The following is a 24,510-nucleotide window of genomic DNA, read 5'->3' as shown; positions in this document are numbered from 1 at the left end:
TGTAATACCAAAAAGTGAAATGTTTAAAATTTTAATGACAAAATTGATACACCCTGAAATTCAATGCCTAAAACGACTTCATTTTAGGCATCAATAGTCGCACCCACATGATATTGTTTTGACAATGTCATCATTCTGTTTGGATTCTAGCAATCTGATGACATAATTGAAGTCAAAATTAAATTTAGTGCTATAATTGAAGAAATTGAAAGTTCAGTGATATAAACGATATACCGCCTAAAATTTAGTGGTATTTAGTGTATTCTATCCTAATATTTATTATGAGAAAACTTTATTTGAAACATGCAACTTGATGAATTAACTCATTTAATAAGCATATGTGCAAGCTTAAAAGTTTTGAAGGGTAGATGTTTCAGATGTAGGACATAATAGCTTTTAATATTTCATAGATACCATATATGGAAACTAAAGCTTCCATACATACTCCTCTTATAAGTACTTATTCCATATATGATATAGTTTTTCTGCTTATAATATAATATGATATAATGAAGCCTGCATAGAGTTGACTGTAGCAAGGTCTTCTAGAATTTATATAAAGCTTTTAAACCATCAATGTCGTCTTTGTTCAACTTCCTTTTGATAGTTCCAGGATCATACTTTGGAAACATCACTGTATCTTTTACCTGACTATGGTTAAGGCCAAGAACATGTCCTAATTCATGAACACCTATCGATTCCAAGTCTATCTGGTTAGATGCAGGTTGATTATAGGTCCAATTCCAGACTGCATTAAAGTGAAGGTCCCCTCTTTCCGGGTAAAAAGCATGAGCCATATCAAAAGGGAATGGATCCCCATGATTCACTGGGAAAAACCCTATTTTGATATTGGCATTGGCACCTTGAGCTTGCTTGCTGAACCTGAACCGAGATACATCTGCCCATGTATTCAATGCTTGAGAAATGACGGGGCTCATCTCCTTTGCTGTAAACACCTGGACATCGTTTTTGATATCATAGGTAAGGTCGTACTTGCTCCACTTTTCCCCTGGGAAAGAATAGTTGGAAACCAGGCCATTATTATGGAATATTATATCAGGGACACCGCATCTTGGAATCATCATTGCTTTGATTGTCGCAGAGTCGATCTTGCCTGTTACATAGAGATTATAGTATTTCTGGTATGTTTTCAATGCATTCTCTAACAAGTAATCGAAATGGTTATCGAGGCCAAACTGGATGTCATGAGGATAAAAGCCATAGATCTTGAGATACAGCTTCACTTGATTGATCCCACTAATATTTTCTCATCTTTTGGCTCCTTCAAGATTTTGATGGGATTCGAATTTTAGAGATTCAACTTCGAAAAGTTGCAGCACAAGGGATAGAAGGAATACTACAAGAAGTTGGAGAGAAAATTTAAAGGCCATTTTTGTTGTTATGTTTAGGGTGTGTTTTGATGTTCATGTTGATGCCCATTTATACACGCCCACCGTCAACCTGGAAATTTGAAGGAAAAATGAAGAGAAGAATTCAGTAGGCCATTAATTAGATCACTAGGTGTGAGCAACAACCCATCCATTAATTCTTAGAGTCCATTGTAAACTTTTGTAATGATCATGATTATATAGTATATTTAATTAAAAATACTTTTATTTGTAGATAAAATTATTTAAATCTAACTCACTTGAAGAGAATAATATTTCTTTTATTATTAAGTTCGTTCTTTGAATTTAAATCTTGTTGATGAACCAAAGATGATTATATCAGCTGATAGTAATTCACCCCTTTCTTGTCTGATACTGGGGTTTATACGTTGCTCAATTATTGTCCAATTCAACCTTCATAATTTTCAGGGGACAACTTTGTATAGATGTAGATTAGGTTAGGTTTATCTTCAATTAAATGCGCATGCAAAAGCACCGCTTTAATTTATTAGTAAAATAAATTATTTACGCTATGCACGTGGTATTTTATGAATTATTTTTTTTAAAAGTAGTTTTCTCAAGTTTAGATAGGTAATTTATGAAATAAGCCCAAATGTTTAATTTCAGGAGTGAATCTATGGATGGGCCTACTTAGGTCAAGGCCCACCGTATATCCCAAAAAATTAAATATAATTTAAATAAAAATATATACAAATTATGTTAAAAATTAAATTCGTCTAATTGATATATTTTTCTAGATTCAGTTTAAATATATATAATTTTATTATAATTTTAAATTAAAAATACATATGTGAATTATATTAGATAATTTTTTATTATTTTTATATTGATTCATCTAATATTTTTTTTTTTTGTATTCATCGCTCTTTAACTTGGTTGATTGTGGTAGTTGTCTATTGCAACCAAAACCAATTCTCCTTATTACGAGACGTAATAGTTATCAATAGTCTCTATCTTGTCTGCAACACATATTTGATTATATCTTTCAGTTTTGATTGGTATAAAGTATTTCATCGAAAGGAATTCATAAAACGATCTCAACTTAATGGTAAAGAAAAGTGTAATTCTTTTTAAAAAATTTAAATTCGAACATATGCCTCTCTAAATTATATGTATATTATCAATAATTAAAAAATATTAAACAAATTTAATTTTATAATCACCCAAAATCTAAAAGAGATATGGAGAAGGGTATTAGAGCTTTGTTAACTTCAAAGACATATTATGAACCAGAGACAATTGTGGGCACAAACTTAACTAAGAGGGGACTCATTTAATTGTCTTTGCTTGGAATTCATTCATTCATTTGATTTTCAATTTTATTATTTTATTATTATTATTATTTTTATTAAGTTAATATACACGAAAAAACACTCAATTACGCGATTGGAAACATACGAGTGTTGGAATATTGAAGAAAATATAAAAGAGAAATGGAAAAGCAATGAATATAATTCTGGACTTTTTTTCTGAATATAATTACATTGCTTTAATAAAAGCTTTACACAACTAGTCTTACAGTATAGCTAACTTTAACTGCTCAGCTAACCACCTCTACCAGCTTAACAACTTATTAAGCACGTGCAACTAACTATTCCAATATTTTCTCTACTTCCTCCTCCTGCGTTAATAAGACGAGAATCAAAAGTGTTATGCCTCCTTTCGTTCTACTTTAGATGAGAATCGAAAGTGCTATGCCTCCTTCCGTTCTACTTTAGACGAGAATCGAAAGTGCGATGCCTCCTTACGTTCTACTTTAGACGAGAATCGAAAATGTGATGCCTCCTTCCATTCTACTTTATTCACCTTTCTTTCCTTTCCTGTTGTTAATTTCTTTCCTTTCATCTTGTTCTTACCCACAGAACTGGCACCAAACCATGAAAAATGCACAATCCAGCATAACCAACAAAACAGTAGATGCACCAATTCAATTCAGGAGTATTAACCACGCAACAGTCAACTTAGAATCAAGCCATCAACAATTTGTAGCAGTAAAACCACAATACGAACGAATAACACGAGCAGTCGTGTACTAAAGCAACCAAATATTAACTAAAACAACAGCTAAAACAAAAAAAAAATGACATATGCAACAAACTCCATTGAAAACCATCAGCAAAACTGGTCATCAACCAAATCACTAAAGAGAAACATCAAACTAGTTCGATCTCATCCAGTGGTTACGTTCATTTGATAGCTGCCAACAAGTTGAAGTTTGATTGAATCACAACCAAGAGGAGTCAGTCCACACCAAACAAAATTGAAAACAATGAATGCTCAGCCTGTGAAACCACGCTGCCACATGCTGCCAAGACATCACAAGCCTCTTAACACGAGTTAGATACACCCTCATCGAATCATCACCTTTCTTGAGAAGCTGTAGCTTGTAGTGCAAGCTGATAATAGTCGTTTGGAGCACTGTACTCCAAACAGGTGACGTTGTTTCTGTCAAAATCTTTCATGACGATGACTACGCACTGTCAATAAAACTTATTGCTTCCAAATAAGGAAGTTTGTCTCGTTAAGAATCACATTCTTTTTATTAGAGAAAGCTTTGGCATTTCTTGTAGAAAATTCCTTCAAAGGAGAAGAATCACCACCATTCAACATGGCAAATAATAAAGAACGAGCAACTTTATGCAAAGGAGAAACTCTACGCATCGAAAGAAAAGAAAACTTCTCCAGAACCTTTAGCGAAAGATATCATGTTGGAATATTGAAGAAAATATAAAAGAGAAATGGAAAAGCAATTAATATATTTCTTGACTTTTTTCTGAATATAAATACACTGCTTTTATAAAAGTTTTACACAGCTAGTCTAATTGTATAGCTTACTTCAACTGCTCAGCTAATCACCTCTAACAACTTAACATTTTATTAAGCATGTGCAGCTAACTATTCCAATAACGAGCTACTAAGTTAATATTATAATAAGGGACAAACAGAAAATTTTATATTAAGAGATGAAATTGGACTTGTAAAATATTAGCGGGACATACTTATAAAATTTTAAATGGTGAAAATATATTATCAATAGATAATATAAATAAAAAACTTAAACTATATGAAAATTTAAAATTTTCGAAGAGGCAACCACCCTCATCTAACCCCCTTCAATTTATCTGTGATCATAATCACAATTCTTTTTTATTTTAAAATTATAAAATTTTTAATAGAAAATTGAGTGATTTCAAACTATTAATAATCGAATAATATAAGTAATATGTTGAATATTTAATAAAAATGTGAAAGAAAAAGGAATTAAATTAAATAAATAAATAAATAAAATCATAGCAAAAGGACATGGTATTAGATCATTTAAATTATTTATGTTTGATTCTTACCACAATGTTCAAGCCAGGTTTTGGACTGATTTTGTTTAAAAGAAGGTTCGTAGTTTTCTATTGCTTCTGGTTATTATACTTCTTTTTGTGTGATTGATAGTGTTGGATTAATTAATATTTTTGTTATTGCTTTTGGTTAATTAATTGAAGGTTAATTTTTAAACAATGAGTTATCAAAATCAGAAAAATTGATAATTTTTTAATTGTTCGGAGTGATTATAAAATAGTATTTATTCAGAATTTTTTAATCAATTGACAACACATACACACCATGTAGACACAACTGCTCGAATCTAAAATCTTAAAAATATTAATTTTTCCATTGAGACCGCTTGATATGCTCTTTATCATTCACTTTTGTTTAACTAACTTGAAAGTTGATATATATACATGATCTCATTTCCCTATTGTTTTTGGGTTGGATGCATTATGTTTTAGGCTGTTGCATATGTTTATCTTTACGCATATGTTTGGATATCTAACAAGCACCCCTATATAGACCCAAATTTTACTGCATAAATGTAAGTGTGCCTCATGTTGGATTTTAAACATTAGTGCTGACCTTTTTGTCTGAGTTATTGGATTTAACTTTTGGCGACTTTAAGTCAATTTAAGATTCGATATATATCTGAACATGATTACTTAAATTTGAATCAAAATCCGAACTGAAATAATCCAACTCGAATTTTAGCCGGATCAATAGAGAACTGAACTGAAAATAACCAAATAAAAAGCAACTCAAACTAAAAATAACCCAAACTGAAAGCACTTAGTATCTAGAACCAAAAGCAACCCAATTTTTTTTCACTAGATAAATCATTTAATAAAATTTTAATTAATAATAAAATTTATAATTGAAAATTTATTTTTTCATTAGATAAATCACATATCGTAAATTTTTGAACTGGATTAATACGAAAAATGTCATTAACTCTAGCGCGTCTTATAGGTCGGGTTCAAGTTAAATCATCATCGCTAAACGACGATTAAATTTAGATGAAAATGAGTCTAATAATAAGATTGACAAACAAAAAAACATTTTTATAAGAATATATTAATAATTTTATATATACTTGTAACATCCTAAATCAGAGTCAGTGACTAAATTGCAAATTTTAAAAACTATGTGCTCGATTTTGAAATAAGTTAAAAGTTCATGGATTTAATTGAAGAAAGTTGATGTTGGATTTAATGGTAAAGTTTGGAAATAACAAGGGTATTATGGTCTTTTCTAAGAGAATATTTTTTATTCTATTTTAAGGGATATAAAAACGTGGGAAAGAAGATAATTTCTCCAGTCTTCTTCTTCCTCCTCTCCACCGTGAAGCCTTGTATAAGGTAAGTGGGTCTTCAATTGGTTAATTCTTTCGTTTTAAAGCTTGTTTTGATTCTTGGGAAGTTAAGAAAGATTAAGGAAAGCTTTAGGTGGCTTAATACTCAAAGATTAGCAAGTTATGAGAAATTAAGAAAAATGAGTTTTTAAGTGAATTTTTGAAATAAAAGGAGTTAATAGATTTTGAAGTTTAATTTGACTTTTCAAGGGTTAAATTAAGAGATATAAAGTGATAGAATGGGTTTTAGAACATGTTGGAAATTTAGTGTGATTCTTCAATGCCATGTAAATGATAGAATTTTGAGTTTAAAGAAGTGATTATGGAGTAGAAATGAGTTTAAGTATGTGTATGAAAGTTAGGAATATTAAAGGGAGTGAAGTATGAAGTGTTGAGCTGAAAATGAAGTGATTTTCGAGCTAAAAATATGATTTCTGGGCAAGGGGAATTGGTACCCATTCAAGGGGAACCGATACCCCTTCAAACGAACAAAAATTTCCAGAATGTAATGAGGGAATCGATACCCCCATAGTAGGGAACCGATTCCCCCTAAAGGAAAATTGTGAATATTGTTTAATAAGTTCGTTTAAGTTGTTAGTATCAAATTACAAGGTATAGGTATCTAATAATTATCTTAAATGTATAATTATGTAGATTCAGAGCCTAATCAAGTTCCGGAATCATTGACAAGTAAGATCGATCAAGGGGAAAGATAAAAGATTGAAATTGACTAGTGGGGCCAGGTGAGTGCATACAAGTTAGTTTATGATGTTTAACGGAAATAAGACTTGCGACAAGTCTATTTCCTATATTAGAAGGTCTGAATGTATGATCATATGCATATGTTTGATTTGGGTTTATGTGATATATATATTATAGTATGTATTAAATGATTTGTGTGAATGCATGCAGTGTGATAAGTTATAGGAATTAATATGAATGATCTATATGATTACATGAGAATGTGAAATAGGTTATATGATAGGTGACCATACATGTTAAATAGTAAATGTGATCAATTATAAGAATCAATATAATAGATTTATATGACTACAGGAGAAGGGTGATGATTAAATAAGATTAAACTATAGAGTAATATAAGATAATATATTAGTGAAGCGAATTGAGTATAAATGATGATGTCAAACTATAAGATAAGTATTATAGAAAAAGAAGTATATTTAAAGAGAATTATGATATAGGATTTAAGTAAAATTTAACTAAATAAATAGATTAAACTGGTATAAATGGAAAATGAGATAAGTTAGGTAGCATTTACCTAGGAGATAACATAAGATTATATGAATAAGTAGCATAAATGACATAAAGAAAACTTATGTGTTATATGATTTAAGCATTGAAATGAACAAAAGATATAATCAGGTGAAGTTATTCGGTGATATGAGTATATGCCATTATTATACGGTTTAGATAAAATACTATACATGAATAAATGTGATTGTGTGAGAAATGATAGAAACTATATGAGAACATGTATATGTGAAAGTAATCTATGTGATTATATGTTATATGAATACAAGAACCTGAGATATGTAACATGTGAATTATATGGAAATGATCTACGTGTAAGTGAACTATGTGACTATGTGATTATATGAAAATGTGATAATGAGCTATGTTCAAAAACTATGAGACTACGTGCCCAGGTAATATGAATATGTGAACATGTGAAATGACATAAATGATAATGCCAATGTTATGTGTCATGAGAGCTAGGGGTATAGTTGGCATGAAAAGAGTCGAGGGTCTACGCTGTAACACCCCAACCCGTATCCGCCCGGATACGAATCCGAGGTGTCACATTGACCTTTTAAAAACACGTACTTGTATAAAATAGTGAGTAATTTAAAACTTTTATAACATATAAATGACTAATTTACATAAAGACATTTTTATTATTATAAAACCAATCAGAGCGTGTATATTTCACTTATTTATTTACATATAACTATTCAAAACATTATAAACTGTTCATAGCTTAAACAATATATTCTTTTGAAAACATGCCAACTAGAACTTTATATACTAAAATACATATTATTCACCTCTTTTCTGATCTGACCTTTAGTAAGGAGAACTGACCTGACATTGCTCTTTACTCTTCTCAAAACCTATGTGTAAATCACTTACACGCTAAGTCAAAGACTTAGTGAGGCAATAAACATATAAGGTAAACTGTAACTAATTATACATAAACAATTACTACTATCATTTCATACAACTCATACTTTTACATGTAACAATATATATACATACATATATGTCATTATCATTCATATCTCTTATCTCATGTTCCTATGATCTCTTATGTCCATATCATATATCTTATAGACTTATTATTATATCATCATTTCAATCAATTATATTCATTCACATATACCTTAACATGTACTCATGTATATCATATAACATATACCATATATACTATCATAAAATACGTACACCCAGGCAACTATAATATCATCTTCATTTTTATTAATATTATCTATTTAATAGCCCATGATACACATGTGAGAACTAAAGATATGCGAGTACATAGAGGTTGTGCACTAATGCTGTCACCATAGCTCATATAATTGCACCGAAGTGCCACATATAATTGCACTGGAGTGCCGCGTAGAATTGCACCGTAGTGCCATATAATAATGTCCATAAGGACCACATATCATTCCTTAAGAATCATATACATATACTAGGGATCAAGTATGTGTCTCACCAGACTTCACACATGTTCCAAAGAATACATATATCCCGAAGGACCACATAGACCCTCGACTCTTGGCATGCCAACTATACCCCTAGCTCTCATGACACATAACATGGGCATTATCTTTTATATCCTTTACATATTCATGTAACCATATCATATATTCATATAAGCTCATGGTTTCATTCACATATACATGTAATCACGTAGTTCATGTCAATTCTCATATGAGTTCATATTTATATAAACATATGATTCACCTTCACGTATCACATAAACATATAATCTTACAATACATACAAAAACACCTCAATACATATATTCACATATACCTATCATTTCATTATCCTTATTATTATTCTTATCATCACCATTAATCTCTTTTACTTACCATATTCATATCAATAACACATATATTCATGCACACATTTAAATCATAACAAATACATACTTCTATGAATTCATGTTTTTCACTATTGGAAATAGACTTATCGCAAGTCTTTTTTTCCATTGAACCTCATATACTATAGAATGTGCACTCACCAACCTTGTTTGCTTTAAATCAATCTTCATCCTTAGATTGTTCCGGAACAAGCTTCATTCTATATCTACATCATAATAATACATTGATACATATCAGTATACTAATTGATATCTTCTAAATTGTCACTTCTTAGGCTAAAAGAAAAGCCCATTTCATCTTTTAATGAAGGTATGCATCGATGCACTGCTTGTGCATCGGTGCACAAAATACATTCGATGTTTGTATTTTAAAAGAGTGCATCGATGCACTACCTGTGCATCGATACACCTTCAAACAATTTCTGGGTTTTAACCTTGATGCATCGGTGCACTATGAATATGTATCGATGCACTCTGCCCAGAATCCTCTTTTTAAACCCGAAAATTCATTCTTTTTGGATTAAATCCTTCATATTTCAACCCCTTTCATATTCCTAACTTACATATACATACTTAAACATTTATCTCATCTTTAACCTTAATATCCTCTCCTCTTTAGGAACTTCAAGAATCATACCCTATTTTCCACATATTTCAAATCCAATTCTAACACTTAATACTTCTTAATTAAGCTGATGACAAGTCAAATTTAACTTCAAGTTCAACTTATCAACTCCATTCCGGAAATTCACTCAAGAACTCCAAATATTTAATCTTCCCTAACTCATTTATCTTTTGATTTTAAGATAACTTAAGCTTTCCTTAAGCTTAAGTATCACCTAAGAATCATAACCCAACTTTTAATTCAACAATTAACCAACTAATTAAGAAACTCACCTTTGAGCTGGAGCTTCACGCGTGAAGAAGAAAGGAGAAGAAAAAAACTCTGAAAACTCATTTCCCTCATTTCCCACGTTTTATATCTCCTAAAAGAGAAATAAAAATCTTATCTTAGAATTTTGAGGTTGGATTTAATAGTAAAGTTTGAAAGTAATAAGGGTATTATGGTATTTTCTAAGTTTGAAAGAAAAGTCAATGTGACACTTCAGACTCGTATCCGGGTCGGATACGGGTTGGGGGTGTTACAATACTAGATTAGGCTCATACTCAACCTAACCCAAGTTGACTTGAAGATCCAAGGTTTACTCGACTGAAAAATGGACCGGTCTGATATTGACTAAACCATAAAATCAACCATTCAATATTAACATGTCCCGTAAATCAATCGATCTGATTTTAACGCGATTTGATATTCGACTCGACCCGACTTACCATATACACAAATTAAATCTAAGAGTCTGTTTTTTGGCTGTAATTGATTTTTCGGAAAATGAATTACTGGAATTTGAATTCTGGAAAATGAATTACATTTCTGGAAAACGTTTTCCGGAAAACGTTTTCCGTAAAATGAATTACATTTTTCTGAAAAACATCTAGAAAAGCTTTATGATGTTTGGAAGATGTTATTTAAACATTTTTTTCCACTCGTTGAAGAGTTTTTTAAAAATTATTTATTACAAATATTAAATATAATAAATAAATTATTTATCATAAAACTTAATATTATTATTTTAAAATATTAAAATAATTTATTTATTATTAAATATATTTTATAAATTTTATTAATAAAAATAATAATTTTTGTATTTTAGTGAAATAAAATATTATAAATTATATTAATTATTTATTAAAGTAATAGTGTTATATTATTTTAAAAATATCAATTAGTATATTTTAAATATCTTTATTAAAATATTATTAAATATATAAATAATATTATCATTATTAAATATATAATTTTTTATTATATATTATTAAAATAAAAATATAATATCTTATTATTATAATATAATTGATTATTTATATAATATTAAAAATAATATTATATTATTATAAATATTAATAATAAATAAATAAAAATAATTTTTATGAAAAGATATTAAAATTTATTAATATTAAATTCATAAAATAAAATTATTTTGAGTATTTATTCTTTGAAGTGAAAAGTTCGGAAAATGACTTTCGGAGAATGAATCTGTAAGTCATTTTACAAAAACACAAAGAAATTCTGTTACAGGAAAATGAATTACATTCCGGAAAATGAATTACGTGAAACAAACACGGGAAAACATTTTCGGAAAACGAATTATGTTAAACAAACACGGGAAAATATTTTCCGAAAAACGAATTACGTGAAACAAACACGAGAATTCGGAAAACCAATTCCATAGTTCCAATTACGGCAAACAAACACACACCTAAACTTGACTGAATCCGACACGAACCAACCTAAACTAAATGTAAACTCGACATGAAATGACCCTATCCAAACTCAACTCAACCACCCGTTTGCCACCTCAACAAATAATGATGCTTAAATTAGTAATATTAGATGAAGATGGGTGTTTGAAACTAGCTTATTAAACTAGATAATAAAAATTACCTTTCTTTTCCATTATAATGTTTGATTTTTGTACCCTAAGAACACCCTGTCATTAAATGATTTCCATTCCTTACTTGTCAATTGTGTACTGATTATATGAAATGTTATTATTAAAATTTGAATTATAAATTTAATTTTGAACAAGTTTTGGAGAAAAGGCTGAAACATATAAAACGACAAAAAAGGGTACGTTTTAAATTTGAATTTGATCCCAAAGCTGGTTTAATTAACCCAAGAGGAATAAAGGTGGTACAATTTGAGTGGAAAATTATCTTAGAAGAAATTGCTTAATTATATGTAATTCCGCAGTTTAAGTGGTGAGTGTTACAAATAATCTCGAATAGATGATAACAAATTAATGAGAAAGAAAATGAGAATATATTATGTAAAAAAATTAAAATTAAAAATCACGAATAGATAATAAGAATTTTATTATAGTCAACAACAAATTACAAGAATATTATTCAAGGACACATCAAACCTTAAAATCTTAGTATATATATTTATATGATTATATGGACACAATAACTCTAGTTGAATAAAATGTATCATATTCCACATACATCACATATCCTCATTTCCTCCTAATTCATTAATTTTCACCAAACATATCATACTACGATCTTTTTTGAATCGGACCAAATAAAATTTAATCATTAGCTCTAACATAAAGAATTACATTAATGAACCTATCAAGTGGTCTTAGAGATTAATATGAATGTTATTCCCTAAAAATTTTAAGTTTGATGCTTCAAATAATATTTTTGTAAAGTGTGTTGTTAACAACTAAAAAAAAATATGAACATATTATTTTAGAATCACAGATTAATTATTTAAAGAAAAAATTGTATTAACAATTTTTTTTTTGCTATTGACGTTTTAACTAAACGCATCATGCAATGTTTAATTATAATTTTATATCATACTTAAAATTATGGGATTACAAAATAAATAAGGTGGTCTCCCAAGTGGAGCATGGGACTCTAAAAGTATAAAAAGGCGAAAAAGAAAGAAAAAGAAGGATCAAATTTAGGGATGAGATTAAAGGGCAGTCTAAAAACAGACAAAACAGGTTCACCTAAATACCGGTATTATATATTAAGCATCATCAACCACATGATGTGATTCATTCTTCATATTAAACAAAAGGCACCAAGATCTTGGTCATCTGGTAAGGTGGTCTCCCAAGGAGCATGGGACTCTAAAGTATAAAAGGCGAAAAAGAAAGAAAAAGAAGGATCAAATTTAGGGATGAGATTAAAGGGCAGTCTAAAAACAGACAAAACAGGTTCACCTAAATACCGGTATTATATTAAGCATCATCAACCACATGATGTGATTCATTCTTCATATTAAACAAAAGGCACCAAGATCTTGGTCATCTGGTGTGTCTCACATGCCACACATAGTTGAAGCCACAATACCCATGCTCAGTGCTCACCGCGGGACGGATGCAGGAATTCAAATAAGTGGTACGAATTAGAAAAGTTAAAAAATTTTAAGGAGTCGAAGTTATAAAATTTCAGGGGTGCGAAATTATATGATTAAATGAAAATAAAAAAAAAAAAAACATATAGTATAAGGAATTTAAAATTTTTAGGGGGTGCGATCATGCCCCAACAACCCCTCGGTCCACCCTAGTTACCGTTGTAATTTCAACAACTGTCCAAGTATTTAAGGATGGATTGAGGGTGAATCGATGGGTTATTCGTCTTTAAAAAATTTAGATTCTTAAATATATTTTTATTTTTGATTAAAAATCTGTTTTAACTCCTAAAATTTTATAAGTTCGTATTTCCTTTAAATTTTATAAATTTATTCCCTCTAATATAAAATCACGCGTCCGTCACTAAGTAATTTCATCTCTCAATTTCATCATACCATAAGTAATTTCATCTCTCAATTTCATCATACCATATCACACACATCACGAAGGAACACAAAATTTTATACTAGAGAACAAATTATAAAATTTTAGAAGATGAATTTATATTATTAATAACTCGATCCATCCCTGTCACACACAACTCGATATTATTCTCTTTAGATATATATGTGATTTCTCAACCCAAACACATAACTATGGTACCTTGTTTGGTGACCCCTCGTAAAGGTCACCACCAATTTGATGCAGAAAACCAGTAAATCCTTATCGCTCGGATTTTATTACTATAGGTAACTAGATTCATTATAATCACGTGGTTGAACCAAAATAGTTAAAAAAATGAAGAAAATGAGCAAAATTAAATATTAAATGTTGATAACCAACAAATTAATTTTACAGTACTATAACAACCTGCATTAAACAATAGGCTACAACTACCAGAACCGGAAAAGTTGCTGCTAAGTGTAAAGACCGGGAAGAAAGTCTTGGAGATGAGGAGGAAGCCGGCAATGCACCAAAGGGCGGAAAAGCGGAGTCGGGGCCGGGAGCAATGAAGTCGTCGGGGTTCGGTGGACTCGGTGGGAAGGGATGGTTGGCATGGATGTGCCGGTTGTTGGCACCAGTCCACCCGGAGATGGCAATAATGGAGCAATATCAGGTGACAGTGGTTGTAAAGGGGATAATGGCGGATCCGACATGGAGACCGGTGAAGCTGAGATGTTTGGGGTATCGGAACTCAGACGATAATCGGAAGAATAAGAGGAAGAATATGGAAAAGGTGATGAGGCAATGAAATACATGATGATGGGGAACCAAAGGAGGCCATTTTCTAATGATGAAGAAGTCAATGTGACACTTATTGGAGAGTGGTCGAATGTTTTATGTATATAATATATAGTTTATTTTTTCTAGTGAGAAAATGAAAAAGCAAAGGGAAAGGGAGTGAGATTAGGGAGTGATGATGGAGTCCTTTAAAAAGGGAAGACTAAGTATATCAAGTGGGACCCGAATGCTACGTGGCAAAACATGATGGGTCAGGGATGAGAAATTACAGGTTGGCAATGGCAATGAGAAAAAGGAAATAGAAAGATGAGTGAGTTTTTTGTTGTGACCTATTTGTTAGCTGATGGATGGATTCTTCCTTTACAGCCCGTGAATCTGGCAAAACCCTTATGTTTTGGTTAATCAATTTCAACTCAATCTACCGTGCGTAATTATGTTTATGCTAGATCACGCTCACACACCCTAAATTCAATTATTCGAATTCAAATCTTCAAAGAAAAATAACATTCCATTTATTACGAAACCCTCCACTAAAACTTAAAAAAAATAAGTATTTGGGTTAATTAAAATGGTAATAAAGGTCTCGGGTTCAATTCTGATTAAATAAAGTGAGGAAATATTAAGAAAGAATGAACTTGGGGAGCATAGATGTAAATAGAGAAAAACAGGAGATTTGCAGCAAAAGTGAAGTTGGCGTAAATTACGGGGCTTTGCAAAAAAGAAGACAATAGAAGACAACATTGGTGGTGTTTTAATGCAGGTAAGTAAATCTTTTATGCTCAATAGCAACTAACTATCATATTCACCAAACTGATCTAAGAGAATCTTTTATTTCTTCTAAACCATCCCTCCCAACCAAAATCAAGAGGGGAAAAAATTAATATGGAGATACATCTAATATTAAAACAATTTAAGTATTGTAATAAATTTATTTTCTATAATAAATAATTAAAAAAGGAAAATTTTACAACGCACGTCGTATACTGAAATATACCACTAATGCGATATACCGATGCACACCACTAATTAAATTATTCTTAAAAAAATATAAAAAATATAGTGACCTACCCATAATTAACCAATAATTAACCATTTATTGTTATTTAGTTTAAATTTTGCAGGAGAATATAATTAAATTATATATATATATAAAAATTATAATCATTTTAGGAGTTTTTATTTTTTAGGATTGAAACACTTAATTTATATAAATTTACAAATTCATCTCAACGACCATCAAAACCAACTGTTGACAACCTTATCCTCAAATAATGTGTTCCATCCACCAACGAAAAGTAATTTATTAGTTGCAAATCTATGTAATTTCGATATTTTAATATTCTTATTTTTTTATATGTTTTCTTGATTGTGTCCTTTTAATGTTTTCCATATCAATGTTCTCATTTTTAACCTTATTTATTTTACTGACAATTATCCAACGGTTTTTTTATCTTTTGATTTTCAGGTTTGGCCAATGAATTGCTTTTGTTTTTGGGGTTGCTTTGTTGTTTTGAGTTTTGTAAGTTCTCAAATTGCTAATGCAAATGTAGAAGGAATTGTTTTTATGGAGGGAGAAGCTCCCATTGGTACAATAAATGACGATTTTATTTATGCTACTTTGAATTGGTGACCTCCTGAGAAGTGTGATTATAATACATGTAGTCGAAGTCTTGTTGGTATTCTCAATTTGGTAATCTCTTTGGTTTTGATGTTCAAATGATGTACTCACCTTGTCCTTTTTTTCTCAGTTTTCTGGATCATTTTCATACTTTAGAAATAGTGTTTATGTTCAATCCAGAAAGTCTATTTCTCAGTTTAAAAGTGATTGTGAGATGTTCTTTCATATTCCATTCTTTTTACAAGTTCTTAGTAAAAATGTTTCTTGAATGCCACAAAGATAAGTTAATTCCTTTTCATTCGGTGGATATTTTTTAATTACTAATACTTCATCTTAATTTATTTATTTATTTATAGGTCCGTATACTTTTTTTAGCTTTTTATAATTAAAAATCATATCGAGCTGCTCCTGACATGATTTTTCCATTATGAATAAGGTCATCTGCGATCAGTTTAGATGGTTGCTGTTTGGATAAATATACAAGTTTATTTAAATTAAGTGTTATAGTCCTAAACGATAAAAAATTCTAAAATAATTATATTTTTAAAAAAATATAATTTAATTATATTCCTATTAAAATTTAAACCAGATAATAATAAAGGATTAATTGTAGATATGCCATTATATTTTTTATATTTATTTAATAAGGACAATTTAGTTAGTGGTGTACATTGGTACGTCGCATTAATGATATGTTTCGGTGTGCGACGTACACTCTAAACTCATCAATTAAAAATACATTTATTTAGTCTAATGATATACACTGATTGATCTTTAGACACCCAAAATTGATTTTAAATATAATTTGGACACTTATTTCTACTTTAAGCCTCGACATTTTTATTACTATTATTATCATATTTACTATTTTCACATGACATTACTTTAAAAATACACATAAATATAATATTAATTATGTTATTCACTCTATACTCATAAATCATTTTGGGTCATAGCAATGATGAACGTGGCTGTCAAAATTTGACCATTAACAATGTGATTTTTCTCGGATGACCTTTTTGATTCCTCTTTGGGTCAGTGATAGAAGGCTCACCTCAATTTCTGAAATAAACCAATTTGATAATCAGTATGGCTCCGTAAATCCATGGGCCTTTAGCCCAAGATCCATATAAAATAAAGGAATGAGGAGGGTAAATATGTAATTCTCAGAACAAATTCCGCACCTGCGAGTTAAAAGGTATGTGTTTGGGGATAACCTCATTTTTGCACTTTGCTTTTCCTCTTTCCTGCATAACCAAAAAATCTCTGTATTTTTCGTTATTTTTTTCTTTCTTTATTAAAGTAGTTTCCTATACCAGTCACCCTTTCCATGTAGCTGACCTCTAAGCTCTTCGATCTTGGATCAGGTAATTCTCTTTTCCCTGTATTTGACCATTTCTCTTCGTTTAGGGTTGCTTCTTTTTGTTCGCCGCTAAACTAGTTTTTCCGTAAAAGCGAACATTTTCTCGAGAAACAAACATATTTTTATGTAATTCGTATTCCTGTGTCCGGTTGGATAGTTCGGGAGCTTAATTTGCTAATTTTGAGCTTTAGATATTCTTCCATAAGAAATGTGTTACTGAACTATGAAATCTTAAGTTTCCGTTTTTTTATCAGTTCCTTTTTTTTTGTTTTAATATATTAATTTTCGGCTTGGTTATGAATACATTGGGAGTGGAAATTTGATTGGTACGGAGTTTAGATTACTGTTGGAAATTACTCTTGTTAGGGCAAATTGGTTTGGAAAAGCAGAGATTAAATATGATAGTTTAGGACTGATAATTTTTACTTGATTATTGCCTATTATTTTTGTAGCTCATAGGAGGAGATGGCGTCTTCAAATAATGTGGAGTTAGAGGCAGCGAAGTTTCTTCATAAACTCATACAAGACTCTAAAGATGAGCCTTCAAAGCTGGCAACAAAACTTTATGTGGTATGGGTGCTTTTTTTGGTTAATTAAGTGATCTTTAACTCTTTATGGTGCACGAGTTACAGAGTTGGCTCTTAATTTTAATACCATTTATTACCGCAGCTGACTTTTATTTATCTGTGAATGTTTCAGATATTGCAACACATGAAATCTAGTGGGAAAGAACATTCGATGCCGTTCCAAGTAATATCAAGGTGAAATATGGTTTGAGGTTCTTTAAGTCTTATGAATGAACACAGGATTTTGTAAACTAGTGAGAGAAGTGTTGTTATTTTCATCTAGGCGGACATAGTGATTTAGAAAATGGAGTTAATTCAGATAATGGGGGATCTAATGACTACATTTGTTTGATTGCTCACTGTTCACTGATTATAATTTGCCATTTGAATTCTTTGTTTTTATTGCCTTTAAATGGATGCAAGAACCTTCATTCTCTTTTTATAGATAATGAAATTAGAAGTGGAATAATTTTAGTCTGTATTCAGGTTGTCCTGCAATGGTTGAAACACCTTTGACTAAGAGTGTATTCCCTTCTGCTATCAGAGCATTAATTGCCCTACCATGAATGAATTATGAATATGGTTGTACATAAATTAAATAGATCTCAGTTACGTGGTGTTTTACTTTGGCCTATCCCCTTTTCCCCCAAACAAGCCGTTCTTACCTTTTTCCTTCTGTGTGGAGCTATGCTTAACATTGTAATAAGCAACACATGGTTGAATTGAAGTAAAAAATCTGTGTTCAAATTAGCTTGTTCACTTATGTGGCTGTTGCTGTTCAGATTTATATATTTGACTCCAGGATTATGTGTTTACATTTTCTAGCTTGAATTAAAGTGTACTCTCTCCTAAAATTCAAATTGCATCTAACATGTCCTTATTCTCCATTTTCTCCTATCTTTTACTCTTATGTATTTGGATAAATCTACCTTTTGCATTTGTCTTTTAGCTAATTTAACTATTAAAATAACTTTCCTTTTCAGTATCTCAGTGGTCGCAATGATGTTTAGAACTTAACGTCCAAAGATATATATCTTTGTTCAAGTCAAATTTTCATTGACGTTGTTAACTCTTTCTCTGGGAATGTCTACTATTTTACCTGAAATAATATTCTTTATTCAAGGGCAATGGAGACTGTTATCAATCGACATGGTCTTGATCTGGAGGCTCTGAAATCATCCCGACATCCTACTGTTGGGTCTCAAGCAATGGATTCTACATCTGGACAATATGTTGGTAAATTGCTGTTAATTAAACTTCCTTTTGCTTCTCATGGCAAATTATTCCATATGTGACCTCATTGTTGCATGACATAGTGACTGAACCATTTATATATGGGTACTTTTCTCCAGGATCATCCCAGGCTGTTGCAGTTTCTAAAGACTCTAAAGCAGGTTTGATGCAAAATGAGATACCTAAGTTTGATCCATTTTCATCCAGCAAGCCGCCCGTTGGCCCAAGCATTGCTGGACATGAGTATTATCAAGGAGTTGGAACTCACAGGGGTAGCCAGTCTTTTGATCATGGAAGCCCATCAAGTTTGGACACCCGGTCTGCTAACTCCCAATCACAAGACAAACAAATGAGTCAAAATGATAATAAGAAGGCTGCAACTGCAACTAAGCGAAAGAGGGCTGAGTCATCAGCACCATTGGAACCAAATTTTGATGAATCTCTTAACGTTGTTATTGATCCTAGGAAAGGGAAGATGAATAAGGCTGAAACCTCTGGCCCTGCTAACTACAACATGTTCCCAAGTAGTGGTCAGATGGAGCATTTTCCATCCTCACCTGGAAATATGAGATCGATGCATAGAAGTAGACAAGATGGTCAGAATGTAACAGAAAACCTAGTGGATTCAACAAATGTTAGCAATTTGATGTCACGTGCTCCTAGTTCAAAGTATCCTGAAGAGGTGGAAGTTTCATCTACTCAAAATGTATCTAGACAACAGCAAAGGGGACTACCTGGTGCGCATGAAATTCTTTCCTCTAGGGGCAAGGCCGGGTTACCCTTTGACAGATATCAACTTAACAGGTTTCTCCAAATGTTTCTGGCAAATGACATCAGAAATTGCATCTCAGCAGCTGATGCATGCATCTCTTATACCAGGTGAGAATGGACTCCAGATTTTGAAATGATAGATTTCTGTGTTTGTTAGATACACTTCAATAGACATGGGTTCAGTAGTTGAAAAGATAGATTTCTGTGTTAGATACACTTCAATGGACTCCAAAATTTTCCCCCCTCCCAGTTTTATTTAGGCAAAAAGGATGAACTGTAATTTTAGATTGTCTGAGAAGATATTGTGCTTCTGACGAGATCTGTATGATATTCTGTTTCTGTATGATTGTTGAGTTAGATATTATGTAGCTTTAGATTGTCTGAGAAGTTAAAATTTATTTGTGTCACATATTAGGTTTTTTGTGAACCATGTTATCTGCAATCTCGGTTCATGTTTCTACTTTTTTGGCCTGGTCCACTCAAATTTGTAAAATGCTCCCCCTGCCCTTCTCTTTGTTTGATGGTATTTGTGAATGATCCATTTTCATGACGGCGACCAGCAATAGAGTGATAGCGAATGAGATTGAGTAATCTTGGACAGTTGAAACGTTTGCTGAATTTCCAAACATATATTTTTTTTGATAGAATAAGGCCTCATTAAAACCCCCCTTCTTATCCTCCATGTTACAAACATAACATGAAGGACATTGGACCCCCCTTCTTATCCTCCATGTTACAAACATAACATGAAGGACATTGGAAGGAGGGAAAGAGTGCCTCTAACTTTTATTAATAGGAACAATAATACACCTCCACATCTCTACAACAACAACTTCTTACACAACAAAACAACCATAATTCTGAAAGCATAAAACACCCTAATACACTTTTAATAGTAACAACCAAGACAACACCTTAACAGTTACACAACTAAAATCAGCCTATGCCAGCTTTGGCTAATTCATCAGCTTCCCAATTAGCTGCTCTCGAGATATGCCTTGTGATAATACCCTTCATCTCCACAGTAGAAGCTATATCCGTTACCAAGGATTGGAACAAAGTAGAACTAAGGATTGGATTATTAATCCACTTCAGAGCATTTGAAGAGTCTGATTCCAAAATAAACCTCTGTTTTGAATAGAAATCAGTTTCAACTTCCTCAATAAGAATCAACCCTTTTAATAGCCAAAAGCTCCGCGAGCAGAGGAGGACCTCCCCCAACCTTCTCTGAAAAAGACCCAAGCACCAACCCGCTGCCATCCCTAATCAAGCCACCTATACCACCCTTATCCCAATCTTTAACCATTGCACCATCAACGTTTACTTTTAAAAACCCTTCCGGAGGAGGACTCCACCTGGAAGAAGGAAGATTCTTCTTATGCGAATTGCCCAGTTGATCTGCAAGTTTTAAATCACCCATCAAAGAATCGAAATGAAAGTGAACATCCTTAACTGATGTTTCAAACCAAGAAACAGTTCTGAAACGTGTAATGAAGAACAACACTGGATCAACCTTCCCATTCTGAAAAATCACTTCATTCCTACATTTCCAAACAGACCACAATACTGCTCTTGGAATAAACTTCCATATGTGAGATCGTGGCACTAGATCATCCCAGGCCATAAAGAAATCCATCAACGAACCAGGAACCACAAAGAAAACATTCCATAAATTTAAAACTTAGCCCACAAGGCCCATACCACTTCGCAGTGAAGAAACAAATGAGCGACCGACTCATTAAACTTCCTGCACATAGGGCAGACAGAGTCTTCAACCCCAGTTACTCCTCTCTTCAGCAGTTCCTCTTTCACCGCTACTCTATGATGAGCAAGTTGCCAAACGAAAGATTCCACACGAGGTGGAGCTCTTCCTTTCCAACATATCTTTCCCAATTGCTTTCTAATTCAACATTACCTTCTCTACCAAAATAAGCATTCACACATGATTTTGCTGTAAACAAGCCCTCTCCATTTCCCAACCAAATCCAACAATCTTCCTCAACTAGGGACAAAAGAAGAGTTGTTCAACAGAGAAATAATTTGCAGCACTGTTCAACCTCCCAATCTACCAAATTCCTTCTCGTTTGAATATCCCAAACCCAACCCGCATCAGAATGCAATCTGAATTCTGCAACCTTACCCTCTTTATTATTCGAAAGAGCAAATTAGTCGGTGAATAATTATTTCATTGTTGATATTGTTTAACTTTCTGGTTCTTTTGGGAAGGTTCAAGGATTGCCTGCCCCATCTAACTCATATAATGTAGGAGAACTAGCATATTCAGGTTCAGGCCAATTTAGCGGCTCTGAGAGTCAAAAGCATGGATTTTCCAAAAGCTCTGTGGCAAGTCCTGATGGGTCATCATCGACACTTTCTACTGGAAAAGTTTTCGAACATGATGGAGGAAGTTCAAATATGTTAGCAGATGTAAATAAGATAACTCAGGTGCTCATTATGATTTCCCCCCTTCTTTCCATGCACATTTTTGTTAATTTAATATGGCTTCAGTAATGATAGTAACAGTGCTGGCTCTATTGTGGCCTTTTTAAGAGGAATGAAATGATTACTTTTGAACTGCTTCTACATGTTCCTATGAATTTCACTGATTTGTATGATGAGTTTACTGGTTATTATTATTTATTATTTTTCCTGGGTAGGTTGGCAGGCAAAATAGTGCCTCAGAAATGAATATGCTTAGAGCCATGGCTCCAAGAGATATGGGAAAGTCTCCTGCCTCTCAATCTGTGACATCTGGCATGCCCTTCAAGGAACAACAGTTGAAACAGCTGAGAGCCCAGTGCCTTGTTTTTCTAGCTTTCAGGTATTGCAGTAGTGTAGGTGATAAGAATCTTTATTGTAGTCTGTTATTTTTATTTTTTCTGTATAACTTGTAGTTGCCCACTTGCAGAAATGGCTTGGTGCCAAAGAAGTTGCATCTTGAAATTGCGCTTGGAAACATATTTCCAAGAGAAGGTAGGTTTGATTATTTATTTGTTTTGCAAATTTCATTTTCAAAAGTCTATATCCATTCAATAATCAAAAAAAGTCTATATCCATTCACTTGATAATATCAGTTGGCAATACAGATGGTCCTCGCAAAGATTTGAATGACCACAGAGGCAAAGGTCAGACTTCCAATGAGCCAATTAGCATATCTGAAGTTGCAATGTTGTATGGAAGGATGAATAATGCACCTCCTGCTTCAGCATCTATAGGAAGATTTCCAGAGGCTGATTCCTTGTCAAAAGAAGCAGAAAATTTAAAAGTGGGGACTAATGGCCCAACTTCTGATCTTTCAGCAATCGTGGAGGAAAGGAAACATATTCTAGCTGCAAGGAGGGCAGAGGCTGATATTCAGAGCCAAGAGACAGTTGAACCACAAGCATACCTACCTACAATGTCAAGACAGCCCGATTCTTCCACTACGAAGGATGGTTTTACTGCTCATACAGATGGTGTGGAGAATGGCCATTTGCAAATTGCAAAGGCTGATCTAGCCTCTTCTGTAATGGGTGCTAGTAAACAAGTGAACCCTGAAATGATGGCCTGGTCTGGAATTGGCTTTCATAATGAAGCTTCTGGGGCATCTTTTAATGAAGTCAACCTCTGTGATCTGGTGAATAAGGTGCTGAGAATCTGAAAATTCTCTGAATTATAAACAAGATTAATCTGAGTTGGGTCTAAATTATTTCTAGTAATAGAGTTCTGAGAAGTGGTGTCTGTTTTACCACAGAGCAAGTCGAGCAGAATAAATCTGTATCAACTGGTCCATTTCCATCTCCAAAGCATACTATGTCTGAGAAATGGATTATGGATCAGCAGAAACGAAGGTTCTTGGCTGAGCAGAAGTGGGTTGTAAAACAGCAAAAAACAAGGCAAAGAATTTTTACTTGTTTCACGAAATTAAAGGTCTGTCACAAGTTTTCTTCTAAGTTATTATTACATGGTAATAACCTTGGTTTTCTTTCTTATTTGTCTGTAAAGCCATTATCCCACAAGATCTTTAAGGATATGATTATTATTTACTCTAATATTTGTGCACTGCTATATATAGAAAGTATCACTATCCGCATATTCTGTATGAATAGAAAAGTAGAAATGTTGTAAAATCAGCCAAAAATATCTCATTAAAATGAGCGAGCATGAAATAGAAAGTTAATCCTTAAGAAGGAAGATGACCACATATTTTCTGTTCTAATAAAACAATTTCTATTTTTATTTTGTATGGACTTCATTTCGATAAAAAGTCTAATTTTTTTTTGTGATAAAACATGGAACGGTTTTATATTTTTCTTTAGAGTTTATGTTTCTGCATCATAATCTATGATCTAGATAGAAAAAAGGAATTCATCCCTAACACTCGGGTAAAATCATCATATTGGCTACAAATGGGTGATTTAAGTTTACACTGGGTGAAGTTGATTTTGTTGCATGATGGGTGATTTTTATAACTAAAGCTTAGAAACTTGGATGAAATTGGTCTTTTGTTGCATGGGAATAATTGATTAAAGAATCACAGGTATGGTATAAAAACTTCAAGTGCAAGTAAATCAAACAAATGAGGACTTCAGATA

The 24,510-nt window shown here is 32.1% G+C and overlaps 2 protein-coding genes and 1 pseudogene across 2 annotated transcripts in view; 1 reads left to right on the top strand and 2 right to left on the bottom strand.

Moving 5' to 3' along the window:
* Positions 1-545: 545 nt before the first annotated feature.
* Positions 546-3,871, bottom strand: LOC120189607 (metalloendoproteinase 1-like). Its single transcript, XM_039192842.1, has 3 exons — positions 3,774-3,871; positions 3,216-3,273; positions 546-1,196 (listed from the first exon to the last, which is right to left on the bottom strand). Exons 1-3 carry the CDS (start codon positions 3,869-3,871, stop codon positions 546-548), a joined length of 807 nt encoding a protein of 268 aa, XP_039048773.1.
* A 10,080-nt stretch (positions 3,872-13,951) lies between these two features.
* LOC120189531 lies at positions 13,952-14,448 on the bottom strand (annotated as a pseudogene).
* A 2,779-nt stretch (positions 14,449-17,227) lies between these two features.
* Positions 17,228-24,510, top strand: part of LOC120189448 (chromatin structure-remodeling complex protein SYD-like) — a 32,383-nt gene continuing 25,100 nt past the window's right edge. The window contains 11 exon segments of the mRNA XM_039192733.1: positions 17,228-17,370; positions 17,819-17,936; positions 18,066-18,127; positions 19,056-19,168; positions 19,285-19,990; positions 19,992-20,038; positions 22,143-22,381; positions 22,594-22,757; positions 22,845-22,909; positions 23,023-23,563; positions 23,650-23,845. Coding sequence (XP_039048664.1) covers positions 17,832-17,936; positions 18,066-18,127; positions 19,056-19,168; positions 19,285-19,990; positions 19,992-20,038; positions 22,143-22,381; positions 22,594-22,757; positions 22,845-22,909; positions 23,023-23,563; positions 23,650-23,845 — 2,238 coding nt within the window. The 5' untranslated portion in view covers positions 17,228-17,370; positions 17,819-17,831.

Source organism: Hibiscus syriacus, unplaced genomic scaffold (assembly GCF_006381635.1).
Source record: "Hibiscus syriacus cultivar Baekdansim isolate YM2019G1 unplaced genomic scaffold, ASM638163v2 tig00116958_pilon, whole genome shotgun sequence".
NCBI classification, from domain to species: domain Eukaryota; kingdom Viridiplantae; phylum Streptophyta; class Magnoliopsida; order Malvales; family Malvaceae; genus Hibiscus; species Hibiscus syriacus.
Note: the sequence above shows the minus strand (reverse complement) of the source record. Positions and strands in the feature narration are given on the sequence as shown.

Coding starts and splice junctions, on each gene's coding strand:
- LOC120189607 (XM_039192842.1), bottom strand. CDS start 3,871: ATGAAAGATTTTGACAGAAACAACGTCACCTGTTTGGAGTACAGTGCT. Junction 3,274..3,773: donor GCTACAGCTTCTCAAGAAAG/GTGATGATTCGA, acceptor GTTTGGTGCCAG/TTCTGTGGGTAAGAACAAGA. Junction 1,197..3,215: donor CAACAGGAAAGGAAAGAAAG/GTGAATAAAGTA, acceptor CATGACATCCAG/TTTGGCCTCGATAACCATTT.